The sequence below is a fragment of the Coregonus lavaretus genome (genome assembly GCF_964263955.1).
Source record: "Coregonus lavaretus genome assembly, contig: HAP1_SCAFFOLD_321, whole genome shotgun sequence".
Lineage (NCBI taxonomy): Eukaryota > Metazoa > Chordata > Actinopteri > Salmoniformes > Salmonidae > Coregonus > Coregonus lavaretus.
In genome coordinates this window covers 202067-214997 of record NW_028164856.1, presented here as the reverse complement: position 1 = coordinate 214997, position 12931 = coordinate 202067, and the positions used below count along the sequence as shown (strand labels likewise).

The 12931-nt window shown below is 43.3% G+C and overlaps 1 protein-coding gene across 1 annotated transcript in view; it reads left to right on the top strand.

The window, feature by feature from the left end:
• The first annotated feature begins 464 nt into the window (after window positions 1–464).
• Window positions 465–12931, top strand: part of LOC311115060 (activin receptor type-2B-like) — a 36826-nt gene continuing 24359 nt past the window's right edge. Inside the window, exons 1-2 of the mRNA XM_084190272.1 lie at window positions 465–834; window positions 7299–7506. Coding sequence (XP_084046398.1) covers window positions 783–834; window positions 7299–7506 — 260 coding nt within the window. The 5' untranslated portion in view covers window positions 465–782. The remainder of the gene's footprint in view (window positions 835–7298; window positions 7507–12931) is intronic.

The following is a 12931-nucleotide window of genomic DNA, read 5'->3' as shown; positions in this document are numbered from 1 at the left end:
CCTCAATGTGAGGGGTGAGTCATTCTCCCCCGTCTGAGAGCGTCATCCCCTAAATCCTCAATGTGAGGGGTGAGTCATTCTCCCCCGTCTGAGAGCGTCATCCCCTAAATCCTCAATGTGAGGGGTGAGTCATTCTCCCCTGTCTGAGAGCGTCATCCCCTAAATCCTCAATGTGAGGGGTGAGTCATTCTCCCCCGTCTGAGAGCGTCATCCCCTAAATCCTCAAAGTGAGGGGTGAGTCATTCTCCCCCGTCTGAGAGCGTCATCCCCTACTCCCATTTGCTGAATGACATCATCCCTCTTTGTGTTTATACGTCTGTTCCCAGATCACAACCATAGAGATAGATAGACGACTCATATTTGTATCTGTGCTATTGTTTGCTAAATAGAGCTTTTTGGCCACTAGAGGCCTCTATCATTCTCTATGATCGCAACCCATTCCCGCATCAGGAGCCATTTTGGACACAGATCAATAACATGTAAACTTCGACCCCTCGGTGCACCCGTAGCCTGCTAGCTATCCCTTTCTTTAAACTCTAGAAAGAGCGGAAATCTTGATTATCGATTTGCTAGATTAGATTTCGATCGGAAATGGTGCACTTATTAAAGTACACGGGTAACCAGAGCGTCGGCTTTTGTCTCTAAGCTCGTCCTGCTACGCTACGGTGTTGCGCCGAACTACACGCTTTGGTTGGATGGACCGATGTCGGGACGATCTCCGGGTTAAATGACGGAAAAAGAAGGAGAAATTATTCCCTGCCTGATACTGAAAAGAGAACGTCATGGCTTTTTCCTGGCTGACTTGTTCACTAATCCTGGGAACTTTGTGTGCAGGTAAGAAATTGTAGACGCGTCCATTGTAGACGTTGATGAAATGGCAACAGTTGCAACATTATTCAACAAACATTTATAAGAAAGACACGGGATCAACAAACATCTCGAAGAAAGACATGGGAATTAAACTATTTTCTTTTTGGATAACTGTAGCAGCCTATTATGATCAAATATCATAATGTTTATCATTTGGCATGACTGGTAGTTCCATCCCCCTTTATTTTGTTATTGTCGGGGCACGTGTTGTCAAGTTACATTTCCCTTTGTCAAGTTACATTTCCCTTCACTGGGATATGTGTCTTGCTATTTTATTTGCTGTAGCCTAAATCATTAAATATATTGTTGTCAAATTGGATGTGATCTTCCAACATCATGTTTTCCATAGATTGACGATGTATTTGTGTGAATTATACTAGCCAACTCTGATGGAAAGCTGTTGGTGACCCGTGTCTCTTTGTGTCTCTTTGTGTGTGTGTGTGTGTGTGTGTGTGTGTGTGTGTGTGTGTGTGTCTTTGATCCAGTTTCGATACAAATCATTCTCTCAAGACAGTTGCGTCATCATCATCATATATTTGAATGAAACAAACGGTTTAGTTTCTGTTACAGTTTGTTTTGATCTAGCTGACTGTACGACAGCCGCATGGAAATTTGGACTTGGAATATGATGTTTATTGAGATCTGGCTACTCATGTAACTCAACATTCTGTTGCTGTGTCAAGTCAAACCCTGTTCTGTTGTTGTGTCAAGTCAAACCCTGTTCTGTTGTCGTGTCAAGTCAAACCCTGTTCTGTTGTTGTGTCAAGTCAAACCCTGTTCTGTTGTCGTGTCAAGTCAAACCCTGTTCTGTTGTTGTGTCAAGTCAAACCCTGTTCTGTTGTTGTGTCAAGTCAAACCCTGTTCTGTTGTTGTGTCAAGTCAAACCCTGTTCTGTTGTTGTGTCAAGTCAAACCCTGTTCTGTTGTTGTGTCAAGTCAAACCCTGTTCTGTTGTTGTGTCAAGTAAAACCCTGTTCTGTTGTTGTGTCAAGTCAAACCCTGTTCTGTTGTTGTGTCAAGTCAAACCCTGTTCTGTTGTTGTGTCAAGTCAAACGCTGTTCTGTTGTTGTGTCAAGTCAAACCCTGTTCTGTTGTTGTGTCAAGTCAAACCCTGTTCTGTTGTTGTGTCAAGTCAAACCCTGTTCTGTTGTTGTGTCAAGTCAAACCCTGTTCTGTTGTTGTGTCAAGTCAAACGCTGTTCTGTTGTTTTGTCAAGTCAAACCCTGTTCTGTTGTTGTGTCAAGTCAAACCCTGATCTGTTGTTGTGTCAAGTCAAACGCTGTTCTGTTGTTGTGTCAAGTCAAACCCTGTTCTGTTGTTGTGTCAAGTCAAACCCTGTTCTGTTGTTGTGTCAAGTCAAACGCTGTTCTGTTGTTGTGTCAAGTCAAACCCTGTTCTGTTGTTGTGTCAAGTCAAACCCTGTTCTGTTGTTGTGTCAAGTCAAACGCTGTTCTGTTGTTGTGTCAAGTCAAACCCTGTTCTGTTGTTGTGTCAAGTCAAACCCTGTTCTGTTGTTGTGTCAAGTCAAACCCTGTTCTGTTGTTGTGTCAAGTCAAACCCTGTTCTGTTGTTGTGTCAAGTCAAACCCTGTTCTGTTGTTGTGTCAAGTCAAACCCTGTTCTGTTGTTGTGTCAAGTCAAACCCTGTTCTGTTGTTGTGTCAAGTCAAACCCTGTTCTGTTGTTGTGTCAAGTCAAACCCTGTTCTGTTGTTGTGTCAAGTCAAACGCTGTTCTGTTGTTGTGTCAAGTCAAACCCTGTTCTGTTGTTGTGTCAAGTCAAACCCTGTTCTGTTGTTGTGTCAAGTCAAACCCTGTTCTGTTGTTGTGTCAAGTCAAACCCTGTTCTGTTGTTGTGTCAAGTCAAACCCTGTTCTGTTGTTGTGTCAAGTCAAACCCTGTTCTGTTGTTGTGTCAAGTCAAACCCTGTTCTGTTGTTGTGTCAAGTCAAACCCTGTTCTGTTGTTGTGTCAAGTCAAACCCTGTTCTGTTGTTGTGTCAAGTCAAACCCTGTTCTGTTGTTGTGTCAAGTCAAACACTGTTCTGTTGTTGTGTCAAGTCAAACGCTGTTCTGTTGTTGTGTCAAGTCAAACCCTGATCTGTTGTTGTGTCAAGTCAAACGCTGTTCTGTTGTTGTGTCAAGTCAAACCCTGTTCTGTTGTTGTGTCAAGTCAAACCCTGTTCTGTTGTTGTGTCAAGTCAAACGCTGTTCTGTTGTTGTGTCAAGTCAAACCCTGTTCTGTTGTTGTGTCAAGTCAAACCCTGTTCTGTTGTTGTGTCAAGTCAAACGCTGTTCTGTTGTTGTGTCAAGTCAAACCCTGTTCTGTTGTTGTGTCAAGTCAAACCCTGTTCTGTTGTTGTGTCAAGTCAAACCCTGTTCTGTTGTTGTGTCAAGTCAAACCCTGTTCTGTTGTTGTGTCAAGTCAAACCCTGTTCTGTTGTTGTGTCAAGTCAAACCCTGTTCTGTTGTTGTGTCAAGTCAAACCCTGTTCTGTTGTTGTGTCAAGTCAAACCCTGTTCTGTTGTTGTGTCAAGTCAAACCCTGTTCTGTTGTTGTGTCAAGTCAAACCCTGTTGTGTTTCACAGCCTGAGGTCTTGACACACAGTAGCTAGTATCAATCAATCAAAGGCTTGTCTAGTGTGTTTCACAATGTTTACAGGAACACACCACCACGTGAAATTGAGCATAAGCTTTGTTTTTATTTTGTCTGGCAATTTTTCAGGATTGCAGTGTTGAAATGATTATTTCTCTGGCAGACAGAGAGAGAGGCTGTGAGAGTAAAGTTTTTAATAAATTATCTATAGAAGTGGGAGACAGAATATTACCACAGTAAGGGGCGGAGGCCATAATGTTTTGTTTTTTACATTTTAGTCATTTAGCAGACGCTCTTATCCAGAGCGACTCACAGTTAGTGACTGCATACATTTTTCATACTGTTCCCATTTTAATGTATACCACGAATGTTATAAATGTGTAATAAATGGTCTCTAGACATGCAAGACAGATTATAGTGTAGTAAGTATTGGTAGGTTCATTCTCCAGAGGTCATGTTCTTAGGGCGTAGGGTGTAGGGTGCTTCTGTAGTGACCCAAAAGGGACAGAGTCAAATACCACAGTGTCCCATCACAGCAGCAAGATTTGTGACCTGTTGCCACAAGGAAAGGCCAACCAGTGAAGAACAAACACCATTGTGAATACAACCCATTTGATTTATTTTCCCTTTTGTACGTTAACCATTTGCACATTGTTACAACACAGTATATAGACATAATATGACATTTTGAAATGTTTTTATTATTTTGGTTTACTGTTAATTTGTATTGTTTATTTCACTTTTGTTAATATCTACTTCACTTGCTATGGCAATGTTAACATACGTTTCCCATGCCAATAAAGCCCTTCAATTGAATTGAGAGAGAGAAAGAGAGGTGGTGGGGGGTGGGGGGGGGGGGGGGGGGAGAAGATCCTGTAGTCCAGTAGTAAAAGTGCTCTCGTCATGTGACCTGCTGTTATCAGCAGTAGCATCAGGAATCACTGGAGCATGAGTCCATCTGTTATCAGCAGTAGGATCAGGAATCACTGGAGCATGAGTCCATCTGTTATCAGCAGTAGCATCAGGAATCACTGGAGCATGAGTCCATCTGTTATCAGCAGTAGCATCAGGAATCACTGGAGCATGAGTCCATCTGTTATCAGCAGTAGCATCAGGAATCACTGGAGCATGAGTCCATCTGTTATCAGCAGTAGCATCAGGAATCACTGGAGCATGAGTCCATCTGTTATCAGGAGTAGCATCAGGAATCACTGGAGCATGAGTCCATCTGTTATCAGCAGTAGCATCAGGAATCACTGGAGCATGAGTCCATCTGTTATCAGGAGTAGCATCAGGAATCACTGGAGCATGAGTCCATCTGTTATCAGCAGTAGCATCAGGAATCACTGGAGCATGAGTCCATCTGTTATCAGGAGTAGCATCAGGAATCACTGGAGCATGAGTCCATCTGTTATCAGGAGTAGCATCAGGAATCACTGGAGCATGAGTCCATCTGTTATCAGGAGTAGCATCAGGAATCACTGGAGCATGAGTCCATCTGTTATCAGCAGTAGCATCAGGAATCACTGGAGCATGAGTCCATCTGTTATCAGCAGTAGCATCAGGAATCACTGGAGCATGAGTCCATCTGTTATCAGGAGTAGCATCAGGAATCACTGGAGCATGAGTCCATCTGTTATCAGGAGTAGCATCAGGAATCACTGGAGCATGAGTCCATCTGTTATCAGGAGTAGCATCAGGAATCACTGGAGCATGAGTCCCTGTTATCAGCAGTAGCATCAGGAATCAATGGAGCATGAGTCCATCTGTTATCAGCAGTAGCATCAGAAATCACTGGAGCATGAGTCAAATCAAATTGTATTTGTCACATGCGCCGAATACAGCAGGTGTAGACCTTACCCTGAAATGCTTACTTACAAGCCCTTAACCAACAATGCAGTTACAATGCGCCACTCCTGAGTGGCGCAGTGGTCTAAGGCACTGCATCGCAGTGCTAACTGTCCCACTAGAGATCCTGGTTCGAATCCAGGCTCTGTCGCAGCCGGCCGCGACCGGGAGACTCATGGGCGGCGCACAATTGGCCCAGCGTCATCCAGGGTAGGGGAGGGAATGGCCGGCAGGGATGTAGCTCAGTTGATAGAGCATGGCGTTTGCAACGCCAGGGTTGTGGGTTTGATTCCCACGGGGGGCCAGTATAAAAAAAAAATAAAAAAAATGTATTCACTAACTGTAAGTCGCTCTGGATAAGAGCGTCTGCTAAATGACGTAAATGTAAATGTAAATGTTTAAAAAATTGATTTAAGAAAATATTTACTAAATAAACTAAAGTTAAAAATAAAATAAAAAGTAACACAATAAAATAACAATAACTAGGCTATATACAGGGGGTACCGATACCGAGTCAATGTGGGGGGGGGTACGGGTTAGTTGAGGTCATTCGTACAGGTAGGGGTAAAGTGACTATGCATAGATAATAAACAGCGAGTAGCAGCAGTGTAAATAGTCCGGGTGGCCATTTGATTAATTGTTCAGCAGTCTAATGGCTTGAAGCTGTTAAGGAGCCTTTTGGTCCTAGACTTGGCCCCTACGGGAATCGCTTGCTGTGCGGTAGCAGAGGGAACAGTCTATGACTTGTGTGAATGGAGCCATTTGCAATGGATGTTAAAAATACACTTTCCTATATTCCCGTGCAGCAGGCTCAGGCGTGCGCGCTCCCTCAACATTATCAGCACAGAAACCAGACAGACACACGCTCACATGGAGCACTCCAAACACACACTCACATGGAGCACTCCGAACACACACTCACATGGAGCACTCCGAACACACACTCACATGGAGCACTCCGAACACACACTCACATGGAGCACTCCGAACACACACTCACATGGAGCACTCCGAACACACACTCACATGGAGCACTCCGAACACACACTCACATGGAGCACTCCGAACACACACTCACATGGAGCACTCCGAACACACACTCACATGGAGCACTCCAAACAAAAGACAGTTAAAAAATGATGGTTGTGAGAAATACGTTTTGGTTTATATCATAAGTGTAGGAGGTTGTGAACTCTGCAAACAATGTTTCCACTCCGATAAATAAGTATTATTGGAGAGAGAGGAAAGGAGCTACACCTCTGCATTAACAGAAATGAAGGTAACCAAATGACAGGGATTAACAGTACATTTACTGCTGGTGACATTTTACTGCTAACGGAAACCCTGAGACCAGAGAATGTGTATTACAATGATAACTGTATACCTGTTTAGCCTATATGAGAACTCAGTCTCTCCTGTCTCCTCTCTCTCCTGTCTCTCCTCTGTCTCCTGTCTCTCCTCTGTCTCCTGTCTCTCCTGTCTCTCATCTGTCTCCTGTCTCTCCTCTGTCTCCTGTTTCTCCTCTCTCTCCTGTCTCTCCTCTCCTCTCTCTCCTGTCTCTCCCTCCTCTCTCTCCTCTCTCTCCTGTCTCTCCACTCCTCTCTCTCCCTCCTCTCTCTCCTCTCCTCTCTCTCTGTCTCTCCTCTCTCTCCTGTCTCTCCTCTCTCTCCTGTCTCTCCTCTCTCTCCTGTCTCTCCTCTCTCTCCTGTCTCTCCTCTCTCTCCTCTCTCTCCTCTCTCTCCTGTCTCTCCTCTCTCTCCTCCCTCTCCTCTCTCTCCTCTCTCTCCTCTCTCTCATCTCTCTCCTGTCTCTCCTGTCTCTCCTCTGTCTCCTGTCTCTCCTCTCTCTCCTCTGTCTCCTGTCTCTCCTCTCTCTCCTCTCTCTCCTGTCTCTCCTGTGTCTCATGTCTCTCCTCCCTCTCCTGTCTCTCCTCTCTCTCCTGTCTCTCCACTCCTCTCTCTCCTGTCTCTCTCGCTTGTCTCTCCACTAGGCTGGGGCCATGGCGATGTGGAGACCAGAGAGTGTGTGTACTACAATGATAACTGGCGTACAGAGCGTACCAACCAGAGTGGTGTGGAGAGGTGTGAGGGGGAGAAGGATAAGAGACTACATTGCTACTCCTCCTGGCTCAACATCTCAGGAACCATCAAACTGGTGAAGAAAGGCTGCTGGCTGGATGACTTCAACTGCTATGACAGGTACTAGACACTACTTACAACTGCTATGACAGGTACTAGATACTACTTACCAACTGCTATGACAGGTACTAGATACTACTTACAACTGCTATGACAGGTACTAGACACTACTTACAACTGCTATGACAGGTACTAGATACTACTTACCAACTGCTATGACCGGTACTAGATACTACTTACAACTGCTATGACAGGTACTAGATACTTCTTACAACTGCTATGACAGGTACTAGACATTACTTACAACTGCTATGACCGATACTAGATACTACTTACCAACTGTTATGACAGGTTCTAGATACTACTTACCAACTGTTATGACAGGTACTAGATACTACTTATCAACTGTTATGACAGGTACTAGACACTACTTACCAACTGTTATGACAGGTACTAGACACTACTTACCAACTGTTATGACAGGTACTAGACACTACTTACCAACTGTTATGACAGGTACTAGACACTACTTACCAACTGTTATGACGGGTACTAGACACTGCTTACCAACTGTTATGACTGGTACTAGACACTACTTACCAACTGTTATGACAGGTACTAGATACTACTTACCAACTGTTATTTTTATTATTTTTATTTTTAATTTGAACTTTAACAGGGAAAAACAGACTGAGACCTGGATCTCTTTTACGGCTGTGCCCTGTGTAAACATGTTGACATGTACAGTTTTAGACATACAGACAAGAACATTTCAAACATACAAAACAAAAACACAATTCAACAGAAACAATCACAGACATCATATTGATCCTCCATAACATTTTTTAAATGGGCAAGGGACACCAGAGTGTCTATAGTGCTTTATAAATAAACAAGAGAGCATGTTGCTCTCGCCTCACAGATGGAGAGGCCCAACCCACATGTTGATATAGGATACAGTGATGAGTTTTGTATCTATCACCCGTGATAAACCTGAGTGCACAATGGTAAATAGCATCCAGTGGTTTTAATGTGTTTGCCGATGCATGCATATAGTCGCTCTGGCTCCAGGCTCTGTCGCAGCCGGCCGCGATCGGGAGACTCATGGGCGGCGCACAATTGGCCCAGCGTCGTCCAGGGTAGGGGAGGGAATGGCCGGCAGGGATGTAGCTCAGTTGATAGAGCATGGCGTTTGTAACGCCAGGGTTGTGGGTTCGATTCCCACGGGGGGGCCAGTATAAAAAAAAATATGTATTCACTAACTGTAAGTCGCTCTGGATAAGAGCGTCTGCTAAAACGGACATAAACGTAACCTGCACAATTTGTTTTCTATTTACGGAGGACAGACAAGTCCTGTTTCTGTAAAGGAACCCTATCTTGAATTTGAGCTTTTTTCCCAATTCAGTAACATGTTTTTTTTTTAAGAAAGCCTATCATCTAACCATACCCCTAAGTATTTATATGCAGAGACCTGTTTGATTTGAGTACCATCCAAGCTAGTGATTACAAAAGTGTTTCTAATTGAGAGTTTAGACCTAGAAAAAAAACATGACATTTGTTTTCTTAGCGTTTAAAACAAGTTTAAGCTGTAAAAGAGACCCCTGTAGTATCCTAAAATCAGACTCCAACTGCATTAAAGCTTGGTCCGCTGTTGGAGCAATAGAGTACATCACTGGGTCATCTGCATATCAATGGAATTTACAATATCTGACATCATCACCAATGTTGTTTATATAAAGTGAGAACAATAGTGGGCCAATTATTGAACCCTGAGGGACTCCTTTAAGTAACTGTAAGGGGTCAGACTTGACCCCGTCGACCATGACGGCCTGAGTTCTATCTTTAAAATAGTCATAAAACCATCGACAGGCATCAGTGCCCAGTCCTATAGATGACAGCTTACTCAAAAGGATAGCATGGTCTACAGTGGCAAAAGCTTTTGACAAATCTACAAACAACGCAGCACAGTGCTTTCTATCATCTAAGGCATTTGCAATATCATTTACAACAAGCATAGTGGCCGATGTGGTACTGTGTTTAGATCTAAAACCAGATTGATTGGGGCTAAAAATACTGTTAACAGAAAGAAAAGATTGTAACTGTTTGTTGACTATAGATTCTAGGATCTTTGCCAGACAAGGGAGCCTAGAGATGGGTCGATAGTTATCCAAATCACTACCGTCACCTCCCTTATGTAACGGCAGAACAAAAGCTGCTTTCCACAACTTAGGGATATTTCCTGTGCTTAATGTTAGATTAAAAATGTGTGTCACTGAACCAGCAACGAAAGGTGCAGCACACTTAAGTAAGTACGGGTCTAAGTTGTCAGCGCCTAAGGATTTCTTAGTATCAATGGCACACAGGGCAGCTACAACCTCTGCTTCAGTTATTATCTGGAAACTAAAACCAGGGTTACCATTTTTCAGAGTAACAGTTGAAAAGCAAGACGAAAAATAAACTAACTGGCCAGTACCACAATGGCCACTTTTCTTTTCAAATAAAAAACCAGCAGAGATGAAAAGCTTATTAAAAGCATCACAAATATAATTTTTTCCCCTTAGAATACAGGAGTCTGAGATAATTTGCTTACATTTACATTTTACATTTTAGTCATTTAGCAGACGCTCTTATCCAGAGTGACTTACAGTTAGTGAATACATTTTTATTTACACTGGCCCCCCGTGGGAATCGAACCCACAACCCTGGCGTTGCAAACGCCATGCTCTATCAACTGAGCTACATCCCTGCCGGCCATTCCCTCCCCTACCCTGGACGACGCTGGGCCAATTGTGCGCCGCCCATGAGTCTCCCGGTCACGGCCGGCTGCGACAGAGCCTGGATTCGAACCAGGATCTCTAGTGGCACAGTTAGCACTGCGATGCAGTGCCTTAGACCACTGCGCCACTCAGGAGTAGGCGCAGTGGTTAGGAAGAGAAACAGCAGAATTCCCCCGTTTCAGTGAATTAACGGTTTTCCAGAATTTTTCCAGGATCTCCTGCGGAATCTGTCATAGCATTAAGGAAGTAATTTGATTTTGCCTTTTTGACAGCTGCAGTACATTTATTTCTCAATTGCCTAAAAAAACAGCCAATCAGCTGGAGTACCTGTTTTCCTCGCCAAGGCCCAGGCCCGATTCTTTTGCAGAAAAAGACCTGACAATTCAGGAGAGAACCAAGAACTGGTTCGGTTTCTTACTCTGTGCTTCTTAAGCGGGTATGTTTTAGAGTAGATTTGACTGGATTCTTAAAGTTGGGACGGGTTGGTTTAGTTATCAGCTGAGTTAGATTTAGCTCAGTACAAATATCTTTTAATTTATCGGATACTGGTGAAAGCCAATCCAGGTTAAAATCTCCCCAAATCAGTAATTCAGAGTTTGCATAGTTAGACAGTATATCAGATAATTTGCATAGAGTACAAGGAGGAGCTGAGGGGGGGGGCGATATACCCCTGATAGAGTTAAATAAGCATTATTACCAAGTACCACATTTAAAACTAGACATTCATATTGCTTTGGGACAGAGGTTGATATGGACACAGAAACATTTAAGCAGCATTTTACATAAATCGCGATACCACCACCTCTACCAACTCTATCAGCTCTATAAATATTGTACCCAATCAACTGAACATCTGAATCGGGCACAGAATCACACAGCCACGATTCAGATACAATCAGTACGTCAACATTTGATTGCGAGACCAACATTTCAATAAAGTCCAACTTTTGGATCAGGCTTCTAGCATTCAAACTAATTATTCCAATGCCATTGCTATGGGAATTCATATCAGATGGAGCATCCAAGGTAGCACCTAAAGCTGCACTGAATGAGCAATAAACCATTTTCGGGCTATTGACAGAGCTCAATTTTATGGGGACAAGATTACTACTAACAATACCTCTCTGCATGTAAGTAGTATTCGCAACACGGTGATTGGACAATAATCTAGGAATTGCAGAAAGGTTGTTAGCTGAAGTTTGTTCCATATTTGCAATTGAGGGACTAATTTAATGAAACTGGGAGAGGAGCATTGAACATAGTCTGATAGGGGAGCGTACAATCCCAAAAGTCAACCCCCGCAAAAGACACAACGTCAGGTATCAAAGGCTCTACATGAGGCAAGAGTAAGAGACATGTTGGTGGAGAGGATGCTGGAGCCATGCATGTTAAGATGTAAATTGTCCCGAAGAAATAGACCTGGTCGGTCTGTAAAAGCTGCAAAGTTATCCACAAAAGGAATTCCCATGGTGCAGCAGTATCCCTTAAGCCAGGTGTGTAATTGGCGGATACGACTAAAAACCATATCCGTGGGGATGGAAAAGGTCCGGAAACAACGCACTGCTTCCCAGATTCCAGCAGCGTATTTATCAATGTTTTAAAATCGTCTCTCAATTTCTCTGACTGCTGGAGTTTAATGTAATTTGACCCAACATGGACAATGACAGTTGAAGCAGCGGAGTGCTTGCTAATAAGTAGCGGTAGCATGGAATTTAGGTCAGGGATCTAGTATACTACTTACCAACTGTTATGACAGGTACTAGACACGTAGAACCTTTTACTGGGTGTTGTGAGAGGACTCATGGGTAGGGCTGTGACGTTTATTGGCCAGACAAATGACCGTGGTCACTGTAATATGGAATCATGTAGTAACCAAAAAAGTGTTAAACAAATCAAAATATATGTTATATTTGAGATTCTTCAAATAGCCACACTTTGCCTTAATGACAGCTTTGCACACTCTTGGCATTCTCTCAACCAGCTTCATGAGGTAGTCACCTGGAATGCATTTCAATTAACAGGTGTGCCTTCTTAAAAGTTAATTTGTGGAATTTCTTTCCTTCTTAATGCGTTTGAGCCAATCAGTTGTGTTGTGACAATGTAGGGGGGGTGTACAGAAGATAGCCCTATTTGGTAAAAGACCAAGTCCATAATATGGCAAGAACAGCTCAAATAAGCAAAGAGAAACGACAGTCCATCATTACTTTAAGACATGAAGGTCAGTCGATGCTGAACATTTCAAGAACTTTGAAAGTTTATTCAAGTGCAGTCGCAAAAACAATCAAGCGCTTTGATGAAACTGTCTCTCATGAGGTCCACCACAGGAATGGAAGACCCAGAGTTACCTCTGCTGCAGAGGATACGTCCATTAGAGTTAACAGCCTCAGAAATTGCAGCCCAAATAAATTATTCACAGGGTTCAAGTAACAGACACATCTCAACATCAACTATTCAGAGGGGACTGTGTGAATCAGGCCTTCATGGTCAAATTGCTGCAAAGCAACCACTACTAAAGGACATCAATAAGAAGAAGAGAGTCCAAATTGGATATTTTTGGTTCCAACCGCCGTGTGTTTTTGAGACGCGGTGTGGGTGAACGGATGATCTCCGCATGTGTATTTCCCACCGTAAAGCATGGAGGAGGAGGTGTTATGATGCAGGGGTGCTTTGCTGGTTTCACTGTCTGTGATTTATTGAGAATTCAAGGC